The sequence below is a fragment of the Crocuta crocuta genome, unplaced genomic scaffold (genome assembly GCF_008692635.1).
Source record: "Crocuta crocuta isolate KB4526 unplaced genomic scaffold, BGI_CrCroc_1.0 scaffold429, whole genome shotgun sequence".
NCBI lineage: Eukaryota > Metazoa > Chordata > Mammalia > Carnivora > Hyaenidae > Crocuta > Crocuta crocuta.
The window spans coordinates 1022703-1045219 of record NW_027527381.1 but is presented as its reverse complement, the minus strand read 5'-3'; the positions used below and the strand labels follow the sequence as shown (position 1 = coordinate 1045219).

Below are 22517 nucleotides of genomic sequence, written 5' to 3'. Positions count from 1 at the left end.
AGCGAGACCTTTTATATGAATGATCTACTTTTAGCTCACCCTCAAAATAAATATACGATCAACTTTTCCCTAATATCCTGTATAAATCTCTTCCTCCTCTGTCTTTCCTAATGGGATGGCATGGTCATACATTGAATTGTTCAAACTAAGAATTTTAAGAATCATCTTCATGTCTTTCTCCTTTGTTCTTAATTTCAATAACTGACCAAATCATCAAAAATATCTTCAAAATGCTGCTTGAATCTGGCCTCTGATTTTTATGTTGTAGCTTTTTCTCCCTCAGTTTCTTGCTGGAAACTATTGTAAAACCATCTAATTGAATTAATAGCCTCTAGTCTCTTTCCCTGGCAATTAATTTTATTCACTGCTGCAGAGTTAATATTTTCTTTTAAATTAATTTAATTATGAAAGTCATAAAAGACCATTCTAAAAATGAAAACGATGGCAGGGTAGAAAGATAAAAGTGAGTCTTCCCCTCTCTTTCCCTCAACTCCCAAAAGTTTGATGTATGTTCTTCTAGATATCACTCTAAAACATATGCACTCGAATAGGATTTGCATTATTGCCCTCAAGGGTTCAGTACTTCTGGTGAAATGTCAGGTGTTAGATATATTCTCCATTTTGGGTAACCTATTTTGATTCTTTAGAAGCTTTTAGAATTTTCTCTTTCATCTTGAGATTTCATCAGGAGTCCTATAAGTCTTTTAACCTATATTCTACCCAATGCTTCCTTGATGTATTTTTCATTCCAAAGATGCCTGTATTTCTTCAGTGAAGACTAATTTTCTTCTATCATTTCCTTCAATAAGTTATTTCCCCTCCATTATCTCTTTCTCCTGATGGGAATTCTATTGGGTAGAACTTGGCCTCATGACTCTCCTTCCTGTCTCTACTCTTCCTCATATTTGTCATCTCTTTTTCTTTGTGATTTGCATCCTAAGAAACTTCATAACTTTCCTTCCATATAATTAGTCCTATCTTTTGATTTTTCAGACCAAGTCATTCACTCCTTCTAACCTTGTAGCTCTGCTCCTTGGCACTTTATCATTCCCTCTGCTTTAAGATGAATTACATCCATACCTGCAACATTTTCTCCAGAGATTTGGAGATGGCTTTTAGTCCTTCTAATTTGTTCAAGCAAAATAATCATAAGCTTCTGACCATTGATTTCGGATGTATCATCATCAGCTTAAAAACTATATCTAGTCTTCTGAAGCGATGTTTTTTGTTACTCCAAAACAGTCTAATTACCAAATATTGTAACAAACCATATAAAAAGAAAAAAATCATCACATAGTCCCAATATTATACATGTTCTTTCTATGTATAGATATATAAATTTCACTTCTATAAGCAATCACTAATAAGATAATGTGTATTTTCCTTTGCCTTGGATTAGGAGTATGTGATAGTAGAGAGAAAATTTTTATTTTTTTATTTTTATTTAAAAAATTTTTAATGTTTATTTATTCTTGAGAGAGAAAGAAGCAGAGTATGAGCAGGGGAGGGGTTGGGGAGAGAGAGAGAGAGAGAGAGAGAGAGAAACAGGATCTGAAGCAAGTTCCAGGCTCTGAGCTGTCAGCACAGAGCTGGATGCTGTGCTCGAACTCATGAACCATGACCTGAGCCAAAGTCAGATGCTTAACCCACTGAGCCACCCAGACACCCTGAGAGAGAAAAATTTTCAAATATGATTTATAGTTTGCACAAGAATTTCTCTCAGGGAGAGAATTCTTTGTTAAAATATCTAGGTGCCAGATGATACCAAGACTTCCAAGGAGAACATTGCACTGTTTAGTAGAGGAAAAACAATTTGGAGCTTCTGTTGCAATGCAGAAGAGAAGGGAAAGTTGAAAAGTGGAGGTGATTAGGGAGAGAGGTGACAGCAAGATGGAGAGAGGAAAGGACTAGGCGAATGTGTTGAAATCTCACAATGGCATGGTGGTCCATCGGTGATTATTGGTGAACATGGATGTCTTAAAATGACAGAGAGCTCCCCAGATGATCTGCCCTCTCAGCTCACTTACATATATTGTGGACATTCGTGTTATCTCTCACCTGTCTCCCTTCACACCATTTTCTGTGAAGGTTATTAAGCTAGGGAATATGAATGAAAGCATTTTAAACATGGAACTTAAAGAGATTCTGAATTTTCACATCTGAGCCTACTTAGTGCATCACAGAAGCAGCATGTGCAAAAACAGGAGCCAGGCTGGTGAGGAAGCAAATGGAAGAAATCTAGAGTACATTTTAAACTTTCACAAATCATAAACTTAAGAGTAAGAGACAGTTATATCCATATATTGAGAGGCAGAAACTTCCAATTACATTTATATGCATCGTCTATTTTCTTCCCCCAATTCTAGGTTTACTGAAGTGATAGACCAAACTGTGGTGCCCTTTGACACCTGACAGAGCTTTACCCTCAGAGGGTGTTCTATAAAAGTTCATCGTATGAACAATATATTTCAAATTCATGCAGTAGACGTTCAATAACAATATGGGAATAAAAAGGCAGAGGACCTACTTGCAATGAAATATTTTGTTTTGTGAGAGGCTTGAGATTACTGAATAAAATACTTGACTTCTACTTTACAACCTATTTTTAGTATATTTATTTATTTTGAGAGAGAGTGCAAGCAGGGGAGGAGCAGAGAAAGAGGGACAGAGAGAATTCCAAGCAGGCTCTGCAATTTTAACATGGCACCCAAAGCAAGGCTTGGTCTCACGAACTGTGAGATAGTGATCTGAGCCAAAACCAAGAGTTGTTGCTTAACCCACTGAGCCACGCAGGCACCCCTCTAGTCTTTGAGATCTTAATTAACTATTTTCTTTTGTTGCCAATTGCAATGAATAAATTAGAGTTAGCTACTCCTGCTCTATATCTGTCAGATTAGATACATTCACTGTTCCAGAGAGTAAATCATCATCAAGGATTTTTTTTCCAATTCTTTACAGTATGTAATTATTCCTACACAGAACCTAATGACCATGGCAAGTTGATGAAATAAAATATTATTAAATTGCATACCATGTACACTGGTGGGAAACCTGGTTGAAAACATAAAACCAGCTTGAAGTTTTTATTAAAATAAAAATACACATTTAAGGCAATATTTTAGGTGAGTACGTATTTCCTTAAATATTATTTTCATTTTTTTAATCTGGGTTTTTATTTTGAAAAACAAAAATATCAACACTCAATAATTTTGTATGTAATGTTTTGATGTAAGATTGCATCTCCCATATTTGATTTTGTGTCTTCTGCTGTCCCCTGAGAACTCCCCTCAGAGAAGCTGTGGTTGAAACAGATCTTAGATAATTTTGATAATGCCCCCCAAATTTTGTTATATTAAATGATCATTCCCAAGTTTTAATAAAGCTGATACAACTTCAACATAGCAATTTAGTAGTTTAATTTTTTGGAGGAGAAAACTAGCTCTGGCTTTTCTGTGTGCACCTTGGTAATGAGTCCTGTGAGAGTCTGAGAAGGTCATGGCCCTTTTAACTGTGTGATGCTCTGCTCTCTTTCTTCCTCTGGCTCACTTGTGTTCACACCATGCTGCAGGTTACATGACTAAAGAAGGGAGTATGGGCTCAAAGGGCAGAACACAGTTCTTCAAGACACTCCTGATTCTTATGCTAAGCATTTCCTCCTTACCATCAACCATGGATGCCCCTTCCTGCCTCCAATTTGACTCCTAATTCAAACTGTAGCCCTGTTGTACCTACCACCCTCCTCATACTTCCCCCACAGCACCTTATGTTCTGTCCTCTCCTTAGAGTTCACTCAGTCCAGGAGAACACACACAAAAAAACCTGAGAGTACACTTGTGGTAGCTACTCTTCAGATAGGCTAGTGAGTGGAAGAAAATAATAGATTGTTGTTTTAAGTCACTATGTTTTGGAGAGGTTTGTTATGCACCATTAAATACATAAAACACCACTTCAAATACATAAGCCACGAACCGTTAGGTTAGGAAGTCTGCCAAATAGCCAACTTTGCAGTTAGTAATCCCAGAGACACCGCTAACCAGGGCTAGGTACTTAGGTAATTTACTTACCTCCTTGAGCTTCAGTTTCCTCAAATGTCAAATGGTAGTATAATAATAATGGAGCCCACTCTTTAGAGCTCTTGGAAGGATTGGATGAGAGAATGGATATAAAATCCTTAGAAAAATGCCAGGCATATGGAACGCTCTATTAAGTTAAAGTCATTGTTCTCATTGACAGAGAATGCATAAGGAAATTGCACTGATGACATAAAATGTGTTTTTGCAACTTCACATCTTTTATCAAATATACAGAATTGGAATTGGCTTACTTAAAAATTCTAAAACCAAACAATGAGGAGGGAGGATAGGGTTGGAAAAATAACTTCCAAACCAGATAATTTGCTAGTGAGTAATCTAGAGTTTACCTTAGCAATTTCAGGGTAAAGCATTCCAGGAATTGGTCATGGTCCCTTATCTAGATTTTAAGGATTGTGGATCATCTTATCACAAAGGTGTGGGCAAATCAGAAGACCAAGTTATTAGTCGAAGTTATTAGTCCAGGTGCCAACTACGAAGAGAGGATACACTAAATCCCAGATGACTAAAGGCAGGTTTCATGAAAGGACTAGATCCAAAGGTGTGGTCAAGGTATAAGGAAACCAGAAGGGATAACGCATTGCCCTGGGGCTATAAAGCCTTATAAGCCATTCTTGGGTAGAGGTAAAGGTAAAAAGGTAAAAATTCATTCTTGAATTAGAGGTAAAGGGAGGCAGCAGATTCCTGAACACAGAAGACAGCATCATTTTGAGTGAAGACCTTCTTTTGATGGGGAAAGCCAGCATAAACCCACAGGGAGGAAGCTAGGGAACCAAGTCCCTTGAACTCCTGTGACCTGCCATGGCTTCCCAGGGCTGAATCCAAACAGAGCCTAAAGGAATCTATTGTAGTTCACCTAGGTGAGCTTCTGCAGGCAAGAGTGGGGTGGGGGATAGTGGAAAGAGAATCTATAGGGGCCTAAGAAAAATAACCAATCAGAGGACACTGGGAGGTAAAGTGGCAAGAGCAGACTAATGGATCCTCTCATTTAAATACTTGTATTTTCATAACCTTAATACAATTTTGTGGCAGCTTGGACTAAAGGAATATTTTCAAGTTTCTTTTCTGATTCATTAAGAAGACATAGGGAACCCGGGGCGCCTGGGTGGCTTAGTCGGTTAAGCGTCTGATTTTCGCTTAGGTCATGACCTCGCGGTCCGTGGGTTCGAGCCCCGCATCGGGCTCTGTGCTGACTGCCAGCTCAGAGCCTGCAGCCTGTTTCAGTCTGTGACTCCCTCTCTCTCTGACCCTCCCCTGCTCACACTGTCTCTGTCTCTCTCTCTCCTAGAAATAAATAAAAATATTAAAAAAAAAAAAAGAAGACATAGGGAACCCAAAGGAGGTATTGCCTTCATTTCCTTCTATACCTAACACTCTAAGTCATAAGGAAGGAATCTGTGAGCATTACTCTTTTCAGCAATGACTCATGTCACTTCAGGATTGCTGTCACATAAATGTTGGGGTGAGCAAATAACTATTGGTTCACAAACAGTTGAGACAAATGCCACAACTGGTCAGCAAAGCAGGGGACTCTTGTTTATTAATTTATTTCCCCTGGAGGCTTGATCTGGAAATGGTTTGTATATGGCTGTCTTGACGGTCTCTAGCACTCAGCCTGCTTGGAACAGTTTCGGATGTCATCTGCTTCAAATACTTCAACCTCACTCCAATTCTCCAATTCTCTTCGTTGAGCCTTCGGTTTGCCTATAATTTTTTAACCCCTGACTTCAAGCTTGCTGACTGCTTTCATAGTCTAAGATCTGCTTACTGTATTTGGTTGATCAAACATAGCCATGCAGGTGAGGGTTTGAGAAAACACTACATGCCAACAGCCTTAGGTAATTTTTAATAGTCATCACCCATCATCCCGTGGACATTAAGTGGAAGAGACTACCGCAGGTATGGCGTTTTATGTGAATACTGAAAGGAAAACTAAGTTGGGATTCTATAAATCCACCTGGGTGGTGAGCAGTCTGGTAGACGAAAGTGAAGCAAGAGGGCAAAAGATACATTATGTGAGGCTAGTGGAAAAGAAGTTATTTGCAACGAGGCTGTGAGCGAGAGAGAAGATGAACCCATCTCATCTTTCAGTTTGGATCATAATTTTCTCTAATTCCATGGAAGTGAGAAAATTTAACATTTCAACTAGAACAAACTGTAATGAAAGACAGGTTTTCGGCTGGGTTTGATCTTTTTCTGATTTGTCAAAATCTGAAAGCCAGAAAACCATCAAAAGAAGAGAAGAAACACATGTGGGCAGTTGAGGGCTTGAGGAAGACCCCATGGAGTCAAGAAACTGCTGAGACCACAGAGTGCATTCTGAATTGGCAGTGGTCTTGTGTTCTGAGAAAAATATGGCTTTGTGAGCTCTTGAGGTATGTGTGGGAAGCTGAACTCTGTGCTGGAAGGCAATGGGCTGCTTCTAGCTCTTGTTAGAAGACACACCTTTAAATTCCAAAGAGCTAAAGCCATTTTACATACTATCCTAGATGAATAAATGTTAAGATTTTAAGATTTATGGATGAAAGAGGCTAGGTAAGTATGAAAATTTTTAATTGGCAATGTAAGTTACAGGTATGCATTATCTATTATACAGTGGTAGTAAAATTACTTTGATTTGGAGTAGGATAGGCACACCTCGTTAATAGATTCAGCACTCTACCTGCATTGGCCTATTAGGAATTGGGGAAAAAAATACAATCAATACACAACAGTTCTCATACTAGAGTGATTTTACTTGTTGCTTTTCTGTGAACTATGTGCTATTTAACAAAGGGGATGGCATCTCTAATTCCAGGTAGCACATTGGCATGTTTCATTAATCAATAGTTAAACAAACACGTACTTAAAACATATGCCCTAGTTCCCTCCAATCAAAAATTATTTTCTCAACTATTCGGACCTAGGATATAAATGAGTGGATCAAGATTTTTGTAGAACTGTGTACACATATTTAATGTAAATGAAACTGACCCAACCCTGTGGTAGGGTGGTGCTTTTCTAGAGAAATCTCCTGATTACTCATATAATGCCCACCCCTCTATAATCACCATACACATGGCCCCTGATGAATTTTAGGGTGAACTGAGGATTATCTGTCATTTTGATGTGTGCGTTGATTTTCAATGTTATAAGAGTACTCACCCTAAATACTATTCCAAATGTCAACTTGATCTCTTCAATACTGATACTTCCCTATTAATAGCTACCTGTTCAAAGTTAAAACTATGTATTCTGTAAAAAAAATTACTTTATTGTATTATATTTTACAGTGGCCTTTTGTTGAAAAGGTCTATCAGAAATCAGTTGAACTAACACGTTGTTCGTGTTGTTGGGGCCCGTTCCTGCTTTAGTTTAGTCAGTGATCATTTGTCCTTGTTCTTGCAGCACAGAATGATTCCATGTATCAGGATTCTGGCCAACATATGCCAACACATTCTTAATTAAAATGCTGGCCACTACACATAGGAATTAAACAGTACCACACCGGATTGCAAATCATATCTGTTATGTTCTGTTTGGGATTACTGCCCTGTTTATGAGAGAGAGAGAGAGAGAGAGAGAGAGAGAGAGACCAGGCTAACTGGCTTTGCAAGTGGAAGTTAGAACCCATGTTTTCACAAGCTGCAGCAATGGACATGGTCCCTGCTAATAAAGATGCCGAGTCTCCCTCACGTAGACAGTACAGAGTGGCAAGAAGTATATGCAGTGTAAGGATTTCTCCCAAGGACCAGAAAATCATTGGTCATGGCTCTTCTTTCTTCCAAGTTTTCGGTCTGGAGCAATGGAAGGAAACAATACTTGGACATTTCACTTTTTAAGAAATAATGACTACTGTATGAGGTGTGTTTCTAATGTCATACTGGGGCTCACCTGAACTTTATTGGGGCACCATTCTGTAGGAAGGGCTGCACATCCTTCTGATTTTATGGACAGTATAGTAATAGCAGTTAAAAAGTAAAGACTCTGAGAGTTGGATAATTTTTGTAAGCTATTCATGCTTTTGTTTCTTGTTTTTATTTTGAGTGTTTATGTATTTAATTATTTATTTTGAGAGAGACAGAGGGGCACAAGGGAACAAGAGGCAGAGAGAGAGAGAGGGGAGAGTAGAAGAGAGAGAGACAGAGAGAGAAGCAGGGCTCACCCGATACAGGGCTCGTGCTTACCCCAAATGGGGTTCAAGCTCACCCGAAATGGAGCACAAACTCACCTGAAGTGGGGCTCATGTTCACCCAATGCAGGGCTCGAGCTCACCGATGTGGGTCTCAAACTCTCAAACCCTGAGATCATGACCTAAGCTTAAATCAGATGCTTACCATCTGAGCCACCAGGTGCTCATCTTGTTTTTATTTTTTAAAAAATGTTTATTTATTTTGCGAGAAAGAGGGAGAGATTGCGCATGCACACATGCACAAGCAGGGAAGGGGCAGAGAGAGAGGGAGAGAGAGAATTCCACACTGACAGAGCAGAGTCTGAAGTGGGTTCGATCCCACCAATTGTGAGATCATGGCTCAATCCCAGGAACCATGATATCCTGACCCAAGTCGAAATCACAAGTTGGATATTCACCAACTGAGCCACCCAGGGACCCCTATTTCTTGTTTTTAAAATGGAGATAATATTATAGCTTACTGAAACTAATATACCACTCATTGTAAGACATCACTATTTTATGAGCTTTTAAGAAAGAAAAAACCCCAGTATGTAATACCAAAAGGCAAACAGCTCAATTAAAGTGAAAAAAACCCCACCAGTTCTGACCAAATGTGTATGTGCACAGGTAATCACAACCATATCACAACTATGGTCTGATAGTGATTGTAAAATGCTCTCTACTGCAAGATGCATTCTAATTATAGAGATGTTAAAATGTGACAAAATACATGCCTTAGAATTCAAGAAATATGGTAAAACTACCTTGTAGGAATAGTGAGTTTATATGTGAAAAGAATGTCTAGCATGTGCTAAGTTCTCAAGAAAGTTGGTTATTAATATTATTTTTTCCATTATTATTATTAGATTATTAGGAGAATGACAACAGCATTCATAAGTTTCAATTTCCGTAGCTCTATAAGAAAAATAAAGAGGAATTCTTTTAACTTGTGACTTTAGAATGATAAGCAGAGGGTTTGAGAATGGAAATGTCATTCTCGCATAAGCTTCCTACAGCTTAGTGGTATGTATAATTCTGCACAATGACTTCACAGAAATGTATGATGTGGTTGAATGGTATAGTAAGTTGCTGGTGTTAACTTTCAAAGTCTCCTTGTGGGGGGATGACAAAGCCTTTAGACAGGAGTGACAAGGCCTAGGTAAGTCCTTGCTCTTGACCAAATGCTCCTATTCGTGAATTATACCTTTGTAGTATTATTTTTCCAGAAAGCTTACTGGTCCATAATAGTTGCTCCATCATAACCAACTTCATATAATGATGTAGAAAATTCTTAATCTCTCACTGCGGTGGTTCAAAATCCAAAGCTGAAACAAAAATTATCTCCCTAGCCTTCATCAACTATGTATCTATTGCTTTCCCCATGCATAGGCACAACTGAAGTATTCTCTGCTAATGAAATTGGTCTGTGATAACTTCGGTGATGGTAAAGAAGATTTTGTTTTTTACTACAATGTGTATAACAAATCTTTTTTTTTATTTTAAATTTTATTTTATTAAAACTTTTTTTAATGTTTATTCATGTTTAAGAGTCAGAGAGAGACAAAGCATGAGCAGGGGAGGGGCAGAGAGAGAGGGAGATACAGAATCCCAAGCAGGCACTAAGCTCAGCACAGAACCCAATGTGAGGCCTGAACTCAGAAATTGTGAGATCATGACCTGATGCAAAGTTGGGCACTTAACTAACTGAGCCACTCAGGCATCCAAGTCCTTTTTTTTTTTTAGTGTTTATTTATTTTTGAGAGAGCTCAAGCAGGGGAGGAGCAGAGATAGGAGGACAGAGGATCTGAAGCGGGCTCTGTGCTGACAGCAGCAAGCCTGATACAGGATTTGAACTCATGAATCGGGAGATTGTGACCTGAGCCGAAGTCAGACGCTCAATCCACTGACAGAGCCACTCAGGTGCCCTTGTACAATAGGTCTTTCACGTAATATCTTGTTTCATTAATATATAAATGTTTGTAAACTTATGTATAAAAGTATATGGGAAAAGCACTATGTTTAACTCATTGAACTACACTGTGTACAAACCATCTTTCAAGGTTTCAAGTAACATCTTTCATTAAGATGTAAGTGTTTGTAAACTTACGTATAGCATATGATGGTAAAAATGATTTTGAAGGTCTCTCTGGCTTTTAACGAAAGAACCAATTAACTTTGAATATAAATTTTCTTTCTCCCCCTCCTTCCCTTCCTTCCTAACTTGTTTCTTCTCCTTTTTACCTTTATTTTCCTCCCCCTCTCTCCCCATGCTCCTCCTCCTCCTCCTTCTTCTTCTTCAAAGATTCTCTTTCAATTCTTGGAAACCATTTTAACCAGACTTACCTTCTATTCTTCCATTACAAAATACTTCTCCAGTTCCGGCAACCAGGGCTAAAAGTTGTCACCTTAGAGAAAAAAAAATCCTATTTCCTAGGGTATTTTTATTTAGTTTATCTGGCCCATAAGTAGACATATTACATCGATTAGAAACTTGTTTCTATGGCCTAATTTCCCATATGCTATTATACAGAACCAGACTTCACTGTTAAAAATTATAATCAAGAGAACAATGTTTCCACTTGGAATTAGGAATTTTCCTTCCTCTCTCTTTTCTCTTCTCTTCTCTTCTCTTCTCTTCTCTTCTCTTCTCTTCTCTTCTCTTCTCTTCTCTTCTCTTCTCTTCTCTCCTCCCTTCCTTCCTTCCTTCCTTCCTTCCTTCCTTCCTTCCTTCCTTCCTTCCTTCCTTCCTTCCTTCCTTTCTTTCTTTCTTTCTTTCTTTCTTTCTTTCTTTCTTTCTTTCTTTCTTTCTTTCTTTCTTTCCCAGGAAAGGTCAGGAAAGACTTTTCTCTATTAGTGCTCAGGTGACTAGCCGTTTACTCCTATTCCAGCAGATATTAAATATGGCCCTACTTCTTGGCTCAAAAAACTAAAATTGAAAAGGAAAGAATCCTTTCTAAGGCTACACATCATTTGAATATGCCAGCTGGTAGAAAATTTTTGCATTTTGGTCAGCACATTCAGCTGCATCAAGTTTCAGACTTATAATTGTATTTGCTACAGTTGTACTTATAAAGTAACTCCTAACCGTCAAAAGAATGCAACATGGAAGTGGAGTGCTTGAATTGCTGTAATTATGCCTAAACAGGTTCAGTGACCCTTGATGCGGCACTGCCCTAAGGCAAAATGAAGAAACAGTCCAGAAGTACTTCAAGCAACTCTACAGAAAAGAGGAGGCCGAGGCCTTTGAGCAGTTTTGACTGTCAAAGTATCCATCCAAAACTCCAGTCAAATTCTTTCAAAACAACAGTTTCACAGGATTTTGCATAATAGTAAACTAAACTTCCAAAAAGCACATTCTTTTCCTTTTGAGAGCTTTGCTGTATGGTATAATACTTAGCAGGACAAAAATACAAAACCAAAGCCAACATATCTAGCTGGGGGAAAAGCCTGCATTTGTTACTCAAATTATTTTTATAGTTTTCTTCCTGCTGAAATTATTGGAATACAAAAACAGGGAGTGGTTAAAGCCACTTTCAATTGGCTTTGGCAAATATTTAACAAGGAGCCATGAAGTTAAGGCAGGAAAATGGCTAAACAATTTAAAAAGCAGGAAGAAAACAATAGCAGAGACTTGACTTTTAGAAGGCTTTCCAAGTTGTCGGTAGTCCACAAGAAGGCTGACCTTCACAGCTTTAAAGTTTAGAAGAGAGGATGGGGAGATAATTAGTTGTAGGAGGGAGGGGTAGAGATGCAAAGAAATGGCTTATCTTTGGCTTCGATCCCATCCCCTGTGGCTGTGAAGGAACAGAAGGCCAAGTGAGGTAAAAGTTACTAGAAAATGACAATAGCCAGAGACCAAGGGACAATATCCCAATACCCCAAGGCAGCCTGGGCATTCATTTTGACCTTAAGATACAAATCTAAGGCTCATGGTCCAAACAGGATCAGAAACACCTTTAAAGATACATTGTATTCCTTATGAATTATGGTTAGTTTATAAAGTTGAAGTGTTCCTTCTCTATAAACCCTGTACCACTGGGAATACTTAGCAGTACAATAGAGAATTGTAACATGAAGATTTTAAAGAAAGGAAATAGATTCAAAGAATTTTGAGAAGGTAGAGTGTAGGGAGCTTATACCAAATCAATGACAATAAACAATAAAGATGAACACTTTGTAATAATAATTTTATAACAATACCTTAGTATTTATTAAGCTATGACTATGTGCAGGCAGAGGTCTAAACTTTTTTTCCTTGTGTTAATTGACTTAACACTCATAATAACACTAGATTATTCTCATTTTGTCAACAAGGAAACTGAGGCGTAGAAAGGTTAAATAACTTGCCTGGTTGACTGGACTAATATGTGACAGAGGCAAGATTCTCACACTTGCTCAGAATCTGTATTGTCAGCCCCTAAACTTCTGCTCTTGGTTCCATAGCATTTTTTTTTAAATGCACAAGCATTATTTTTAATTCAAAGGGGATTCTCTGTGGCTCCTCTTATTTCCTCTGAGAATTTATGTTGATGTTTGTTTATTGACTGCTTTTCTTATAAAATCCAGAAACTTGGCCATTGAGATGTTAACTGAAATGATGGAATCAATTCTTAGAACAGATGCTGCTGTCTGATTTGGCTACTGCTATAAATCAATGACTGTTATGACCAATTCAAATTTATAACCATAGTAATACTCCACGTTTGCCATGAATATCAAGCTTTCTTCTTGATTCATTCATTGAGGTACCCCTATGAGCAGCATTATGTAGAGTGGACTTGGCCTAACACAACATCATGACTTCATGGGTTGACCAAGAACAGGTGATAAGGTAGTTGCTGTTACTCTACTTTTCAAATTATTGAGCATCAACTCCACAAAACAGGCAATATTTCCTGGGTTCAGTGATAATGAGTTATCCTATTTCACTCACTGGTCTATAGACGTAGGTTCTATATTCACGTTAATGATTGTCTTTTGGCAGTTAAAACATTGTAGAGGTACAGTTCATTTTTCAAGTGGGAATTACAAGTGGGTTGATATTGGATGGAGATAGGAGTTGAGAAAGAATGGAAAGGATAGGAAAAGAAGGCCCAATAGCATTATAGGTCATACTGCCTTAATTTATTAACTCACAGAAATCATCTGTGAGGAGGAATCAGCGATAAGGTTATTTCTTCATCTCAGTGAAAATAAAGGTACTATTCTGTTGCTTAATTTCTTTTTCTTTCTAGTTCAATAGTAATTTGATGTCCTAGGAAACATTTATTATCCTCTGTAAAATATAAAAGACCTAGTTTTTCAAGTCAATGCAAATGTACAGAAAAAGAAAAAAAATAAAAGATTTAGAAATAAAGGGAAATGATAAAAGAAAAAAATAGGAAACTATAAAATTAAGTGGTGTTATTTCCTTTCGATTCTGCTCCATTTTGCTTGCTCCTATTTACCAAATATGATATACAATGAGTATAAAATTAGCACAATTTACATCTGTGTCTGTAATACCCATCTTAAGATATGAACCGTTGCAAGCACAGTTGATGCCCTCTGCACACCCGTTACTAATCACATTCTTCTTATCTCTACAGTTATTGCTATCTGGATTTAGTATTTGTTATTACCATGCATTTCTCTATACTCTTATCATATTCCCAAGCCTGAAATAGTTCTGTTTTGCAATTTTAACTTCATAAGGATGTATTTATTCATGTAATCTGTATAAACTTTTTGGCAACCTTTTTTTAAAGATTGCTATTATGTTTGTGAATTTCAGACCTACTGACTCATGAAACTAGTTCATTCATTGTATGAGTATGTATTATAACTTAGCCATTTTCTTATTTTTTTCCTAGCCTTATTGAGACATAATTGATATAACACTGCGTAAGTCTGAAGTGTGCACTGTGATAATCTGATACACCTATACATGGTGAAATGATTACCATAAGCTTCGTTAACATATCCATCATCTCACATGATTGCAAGTTCTTTTTTATGTGTGTGATAAGAGTATTTAAGATCTAGTCTTTTAGCAATTTTTAAGTATACAATACAGTATTATTCACTGTAATTACCATGGTATACATTAGATTCCTAGAACTTATTAGTCTTATAACTGAAAGTTTGTATTCTTTGACCAACATCTCCCCATTTCCACCATCCCCCAGCCCTTGGAAACCACTATTTTTACTCTCTGTTTCTGCAAGTCTGCCTTTTTTTAAGTTCAATATGTAAGTGAGATCATTGGTATTTGTCTTTCTCTGGTTTATTTCACTTAGGATAATGCCCTCAAGGTCCATCCATGTTGTTGCAAATGGCAGGATTTCCTTCCTTTTTATGGTTGAATAATATTCCATTATGTATATGTGTCACATTTTCCTTATTCATGTGACAGTGGACCCATAGGTTATTTTTAAATGGCTATTATAAAAAAGACAAGAAATAATAAGCACTGATAAGGATGTGGAGAAAAGGGAATCCTTTATACTGTTGGGAATGTAAGTTATAGAGCCACCATTTAAAATAATATAGAGGTTCTTCAAAGAATTAAAAAAAACTATCATATGATCCAGCAATCCCACTTGTGGATATATGTGCAATGCAATAAAATTACTGTGTCAAAGAGGTATCTGTTTTCTTTTTCATGAATATTTAGGTTCTTTCCAGTATTTTGAAGAAAAAAAAAACAATGCTGGTATGGACATTCTTATATATGTATCCTTACACACATGAGCAAAAGTTCTTTCCAGATACATAGCTAGGAGTGAAATTCATTTATTTATTCAATACATATTTATTGAACATCTAGTGCCAGGCACCATTCTAGGCCCTAGGGACACAATAACAAGAATCAGATGGCAGTCCCTGTATTCAAGGGTTTTATATTCTACTCAGGGAAATGGACAATGACAAAAACAAGTAAAATGTAGAGTGTATCAGGTAAGCTCTGTGGCGAAAAACAAAGCAAGAGAGCAGAATAGGTAAGGTGGGCAGGACCTGTTCTTTTACATAGAGTAATTGTGGAAGGCCATACTCTGAAGGTGAATTTAAAGAGAGATATGAAGGAGGTCAAGAATCAAATCCTGCATATATCTGGGGGAAGAGAACTTCATAGAGGGAACAGCATGTGCACAGGCCCTGAGGCAGGAACATACCTGGCATATTGGAATATAGCAAGGACACCATTGTGTCTGGAGTGGACCAAACAGGAGTATAGCAGGGGATGAAGTCAGAGAGATGGTGCTTAATTGTTACCGTTTATAGGGCCTACAGATTTTACTATGAGTGAGATGAGAAGGCACTGGAAAGCTTTGTGCTATTGAGATCATAGTTTTATTAAAAAGAATCATGCTACGTGCTACATAGATTGTAATGAGTAAGGATGGAAACAAGCAGACAAATTAGAGAGGTAATATAAATACCTCAGGGGAAGATGATGGTGGCTTGGTCCAGCCAATGATGAAAGCCTGATTAGTGGAGGTGGAATGAAGTGGTCTGATTCTAGATATATTAAGGGTAGAGTCAATTGGGTTTGTTGGATGGATTGGATGATGTGAGATGTGAGTAAAAGAGGAGCCAAGGAAGACTCCAACAGCTGGAAAGAGGATTATCACTTGTTGACATGGAGAAGATTTAGAAAGAGAAGGTTTTTGGAGGAGAAGCAGAAGTTCAGTTTGGGATATATTAAATTTAATAAGCCTATTAGATATCTAAACAGATATATCAAGTAGGCAATTGGTTATTACATAAAAGTTGAGGATCTGTACATCTTCAACTTTATTGTGTGTCAAAAATTGTCTCTAAGTTATTCGTATCTATTTACATTTCATGCTGTAACAACACTTGTATGATCAATTTTTCATACTGATAACCTAATGGCATTATCTGGTGTTACATTGTGACAATATTCTTCAACAAAAACAAACCATAGTCCCGGAACTAAGCCACCTGGATCTTAACAAGCACCACATATTCATGACCTACTGGCCAGTGGTACTGTTGCCATGTTTTTCTAAATGAAAGCAATCACTGACAAGGATATACTGATATCCTTAGTAAGAAAAGTGAATCGGTGGTTTGTTTCTATTTCTATTTTCTTTTGAGGAGATGGAGATTTCTACAGAAAGCATTGCATAGATTTGATGTGGTTGACTCTCTTGTTTTGGCTTTTGATGATGATCAAAGTCTCACTAATGTAAACTAATTGGAAGCATTGGAGGTACTGGGTTTTGACTTTAAAAGAAAGAATTTAATTACTTTTAATTGCATATGTTAATTGAAATTTTACTAGGCCAATAATGATGACCTAATAGGCATCTTATGATTAGATATGAGTAATTGTACTTAAAATATTCAATATGTTTGGACAATTGCTGGATTCACTTTGTAGAATTTTTTTTTTAAACATGTTTATTCACTTTTAGGAGAGAGACAGAGCACAAATTGGGGAGGGGCAGAGAGAGAGAGGGAGACACAGAATCCAAAGCAGGCTCCAGGCTCTGAGCTGTCAGCACAGATTCTGATGTGGGGCTTGAACCCACAAACTGTGAAATCATGACCTAAACCCAAGTTGAATGCTTAGCCAGCTGAGCCACCCAGGCACCCCTGGATTCACTTTCACTGCAGTAAGTGGATGTTTAAAAGTGTTTTCTCCCCTTATGAGAATGTACACATTTACCTCACAATACAATTTGGATATGTGGATGGTTTGGACTACTGTCATATAGTGGGAATGATTTATTTTGTTTGTAGTTATGTGATGGAGAATATCTGCTTTCCCCCACACCCTAACAGTTTTTTGGTTTATGTTGACTGACTTACTTTGCCATATTATCTTACTGCAAAGAACCAGAAAAACCATGAATGGTTATGGGTTTTTTTAACATAGAAAATATTGTGAAAATGATCAGGATACCATTTTTTAAAAATATGTTTGGAATATGAATTCCAGATGGTAGCTCCACTCATCTCCTTTTCTGGAGCTTGTCAGAAATCACGCACAACAAGCAAAACAGCAGTGACAGTGGCTAAATCTTCTCATGTCTGTTTAGGAATCAGAAGACCTGAGTTATATTCTCAGGTTATATGGTTAATTAACTCTTTTTCTGTGAGTAGGCAAATAATTTCCTAGTTTTCTAAGTTCCTGTATATTTAAGTGGTTTGAAATCTATGCTTGCCATAATAAAATATTTTGAAAACCATGAAGTGAAAATATGAGGTCTCATTTTGATAATACTGGAGGTGTTTTTGAACTAAAATTCTTCATGAATTTTTCACCAACTCACAAAAATTGAGGGTGGAGGGAATAGGCAAGGTGATGTCTTCATACCGTTGTAAAGAAGTACATATGAGGGGCGCCTGGGTGGCTTAGTCGGTTAAGCGTCCGACTTTCGCTTAGGTCATGATCTCGCGGTTCGTGGGTTCGAGCCCCGCGTCGGGCTCTGTGCTGACTGCCAGCTCAGAGCCTGGAGCCTGTTTCAGTCTGTGACTCCCTCTGTTTCTGACCCTCCCCTGCTCACGCTGTCTCTCTCTCTCTCCTAGAAATAAATAAAAATATTAAAAAAAAAAGAAGTACATATGAAACATGAACCACTGGGACATAATCTCAAAAATTTATGAATTCTGACTCGATTTTATTTAATGTAATAACTCAAGTTGTTAACAAATAATTTGTAAATTTGAGTAGTATCTAAATTGTATATGACCTCAGTTATACAGAAGCTTTTCTTCCTTTAGCTTTTCTCTCTTTTGTTGAGGTTTTGTTGGAAGAATAAAGAAGGCAAACGGATTTTTTTCAGTCCCCTTTGTGGCTATAACTGAGATCTGTGCCAGCTCATTTGTGGGAGGATGAAGTAGAAACGCCTCGAAATGACTGGCCTGGCTTCAGGCCTGCTGTTTCCACCAATCCTCCTTTGTGGCTGGGGTCACTTTAGCTACATCTGCAAGTTTCAGTATGCCCAGGTTCCCAGATCGAATGGTTTCTATTTAGGCCACATGAAGAAGCTCCAGGCCAGCAGCTTAGTAGCCCAGCCTTGTGAGTCTAACAATTTGTTCCCCTACTCTGAACCCAGCACGAGTTTAGTCCCTAAAGTCCTGCCTCATTTAATCATACCTGAGTCTCTATTTCCTGCACTGTCCCATTGTTCTCTGGAGCAACAGCCTTGCCTTTTTCTTAACTAAACTCTTGAAGGGTAGAATTTTCTCCCTGTGCTCCAGTCCCTGTGTCTGGATCCTGATACCCGCGGCCATATCTTCCTGTGGTGCTTTCCTTTTAAGTAAGCCTGGACCTTCCCATTGGTGATTGTACTATATCGCGCTCACCAGACGTACAGCTGCTGACTTCTCGACAGCTGAATGTCTCCATGCTTACCAGTCAGTGTCTGTTAGGCCTCTGCTGATTGCTTGCTTAGAGACATCCCCTTACTCTCTTTGGGTTCTGTTACCTGCTTCTGGGATCTTAGACCAATCAATAGGTCTGTGCGATCTCTGGGTTTAGAGTCCCTGGGACTGAGTCTGAGCCAGGTTATAAAATGCCCCAGTGTAGCGTATTAATATTTTATTAAAGGTTTTCTTCTTTTTAAAAAAAAAATTATTTGAGAGAGACAGAGAGCTCATGAGTGAGAAAGGGTCAGATGGAGAGAGAGAGAGGATCTTAAACCAATACAGGGATCAATCCCACAGATTCTGGGATCCCAACCTGAGCCAAAATGAGGTCAGACACTCAACCGACTGAGTCACCTAGGTGCCCCATGTTTTCTTCTTTATATGAAATTTCCCTCAGAGAAGATTATCTCTTTAGACTTTCAAGTATAAATGTGGAAAAGGAACTCAGTGTTCCTAGGCATTTGGTATACCAACAAATGCATGGAAGAGAGTACCAAGATCTTTGGACCAGAAATTAAGAAAATCCAGCCCCCATATACACTCCCTTCTCAAAATACAGAACAAAACAAACAAAAGCTCCAAAGGGATATAAAAATGACCGGGCATGGACTTTGGTAGACCAGGAGATGACAAGAGAAAATTAGTTAATACATCTGTAGTTACTAGCTAAATTAATGCTCCCCCTGCACACAGTGACCCTCCCCCCAGTAAAAAGGAGGCAGAAGCATGAATTTGATGTCCTCCAAATTATTAAATAGTTAAGTGAACTTTAATAAAGTAATTATGGTCTGCTCACCTGAATTAATCCTTTGATGTTAAATGGGTTGTTTTTTGTCGTTTTTGACACGGTACGGTATATTGACTTGCCACAGTAATACGTTTGAAAGGGGCTTGTTTTGGTAAGGCAAATGTAAGTGAAGTAATATGTAATTTGAAAACCTGTGGAACTGTTTTGAAGGACTCGTGAAAGTATTTCTCTTGGAGAATTATTTGTTCCCAAGATTAGTAGGTTAAAAACAATCTAAACAGAATGCAAAGAATCACACAATTTCATTTCCATCATAGGCAAAATGATACGGAAAATTCTTTATGGAAAAGATACATAAATGCAGCATGCAGGATGACGGATTTAATGAAATGAACCCATTAAGAAGTTTTTTACTGCCCCCTGCTGTCAGTTTCTAAAAGCAATATTGTAAAATTACTGTAAAGAGTGACTCAAGAAGAATTAATTGAACAAATTGGTTGGAAAAAAATTCCCTGCCTTTAATTACACCACGTTTTAGTCAGCAATGCTAATGCTTACTTCGTGTCTTGAGTGATAACCTGTCAACCCAAGAAACCAACTCTATCTAGTTAAGTGTGTACTAGTGGATGTAGGGTGAGAGGTCAAGTTTGTGGCTTGTGAGATGCTATATTAGTAAGAATGTATCAGTGTTGCAATTTTTAGCTGATGATATCTACTTTACTCTTTTGCCAAATTTCACAATTTCAAATGTACTTTTTAAGAGTTACATAATCTAGGTGAAACACTCTTCATAATAACAAAACTTTCAAAGTAAATGAGTGGATGGCTTACTTTTGTGGCACAATCCAACTTGAAACATTATTTCATTTTGGCATATAAAATTAAGACATGAGAAATGATTAAAAAATGGATAATACTCATGCAGCAGTCACTAGGCACAAGGCACAGTTTTATTTTTTTCACATATTTGATTTAGTCCTCATAAAATAGAATGAGGTAGGCATTATTTTAGTTCCCATTTCACGGATGAAGAAACTAAGTCACAGAGTAACTTGCCTAGGTGACACAATTGGTGAAAGGTGGAGCCATGATTGAAAACCCTACAGTCTGACTTTAGAGTCACTCCTCTTAACCTCATTGCACACGGAGTATGAACTCTGCAATGAAGGAGGAAGGCCTTACAGACATTAGAATGGTCATGGTGACGTCAGTGTATATTGCCTCCAAGCAGTGACACACTCATCAAATTATGACATATTTGCTACACCCATGCTGTAGTGACCAGAGCCTGTGTATAAACAACAGACATGCATTGCTTTCAGATTGCTTTATCTTTCTTTGTTTCCTTGGTTGCATTACATTGAAGGTATTACATCGAAGATGGGGGTGTATTTTTTCAGTGAGTATGTGCCCACTCAGCCAATGCCTTGGGTCAGATTATATATGTGGGGACCTGTGCCTTTCATCTCTGTAGTGCCACACAACTAGTTTTAGCCTCACTTCCAACCATCTTCAACAGCTCATATACAAATTAGACACACACTTTCACAGTACTTTGAATAAATGAGTTGCACATTTTAAGTTTCCTTGGATGCTATTAATTCTGGAGTCCTACTTAACAACCCATTTATGCTTCTCCATGCCTGTCCTGTCTTTGCCTTCCCTTTTGTAGCACATGGTTCATGATAACAGATGCATCCCACCCATGATAACTAACAAAGCTACTATTTGCAATTCTAGGATGCTTTTGCCTTACAGTTACTTGATACCACTAATTCAGATTCCAGAGGGCTAACTATCCAGGAAATCTCATTCCTGGATATCAACACAGATTATTTGATATTTATAATAAAAAATTTCTTACCTGACTCGAGGAGTTGGGTTTCCGGTGACTCTACACTCCAAGTAGACTTTACTTCCTTCTGCCACTTCTTGGCTTCGAAGCTTCTGGATGAATCTTGGAGCTGAGGGCAGGCGGAGTGCATTCTGGGGCTGTGGGTGAGAGACGTTATTGCATGGCACTGCCTTGTCCTGGTCTGCCTGGTAGCAATGCCTGGCTTCAGGTAACTTGACCTCTGCTTCCGTCTCCTGTTGGTCTCCAGTGGGGCTCTGGCTGGCTGAGGCACTCATCAGGGCTGATGGCTGATTCTTAGGAGACAGGTACCCACTGTCTGGTGATGAGGACTCCCCATTTGGGCTTCTGTTTCTTGGCTTTGCTGCTTCTCTAAATATGGATGTCAGCTCCTCAATGAAATTAGCCGCCTTGTCACATAGCTGGCTCTGGGAGCCGGTCTTACTTTGATATGCTGGTTTGGGCTTTACACTTGTGTTGGGAGTTTTTGCACCACGTTTTCCAGACTTTCGGAGGCTCCGGATATAGCTGGGGCTGGCAAGCAGGGGTGACATGGCAGGTTTCCTCTTCGAAGCAGGTGAAGAGATAGGGGCGGTTTGTTCAGGCAGAGGCTGGACAGGTGTTGGCCTATTATCATGAGGTCTTCCTGAGGAGGCTGGCTCACCAAATTTGGTCTCCTTACGGGAAGGATTTTCACAGAGGCTTACAGGAGAGGTGTTGAAAATCTGCGAGATCTCCTTTTCTGAGTCAAAATCTTCTGTTTCAGAGTTGGCTATAGATCTCCGGGCCAGGTCAAGACTCTTGTTTATCTCTTCCTGGCTGAGAAAAGCAGATAGCCCAGGGAAGAAGTCAGCACTCTTGCCTTCTTCCTGCATGTCTGATAGGGAATCATAGAAGGAGTCATGAGAGGAAGTCTCTGACATAGTTGGGTAGTCTTCATACACTCTTTGTCTGCTCTTGGCAGGAAGGCCAGAGGCACTGGAGACCAGTTTACTTCTTGTGTTCTGAAAGGCAACACACACAGAATTGCCATTAGTAGTATTGGGTGTGTGGGTGTGTTTGTGTGCGTGTTTGTGTGCGTGTGTGTCTATTATCATAATACTACTAATCTACAAGTTGGGAGAAACATTAGAGTGAACAAACACACTTTTGTAAAAGTCATTTTTCTCTATCGTTTAAGTTGGAAGAAACATCAGGTATACTTGTGTTTATAACATTTTCATTTAGTATTTCTTTGTGAGTGAATATTAAGTATCCCACTAACCAGCATTGAATAATTAAAAAAAAAAC

At 38.3% G+C, this 22517-nt stretch overlaps 1 protein-coding gene across 1 annotated transcript in view; it reads right to left on the bottom strand.

The window, feature by feature from the left end:
• The window catches only part of PALLD (palladin, cytoskeletal associated protein), a 378381-nt gene extending 356231 nt beyond the window's left edge, over positions 1–22150 (bottom strand). The window contains exon 1 of the mRNA XM_077772316.1: positions 21240–22150. Coding sequence (XP_077628442.1) covers positions 21240–22150 — 911 coding nt within the window. The remainder of the gene's footprint in view (positions 1–21239) is intronic.
• Positions 22151–22517: the final 367 nt, after the last annotated feature.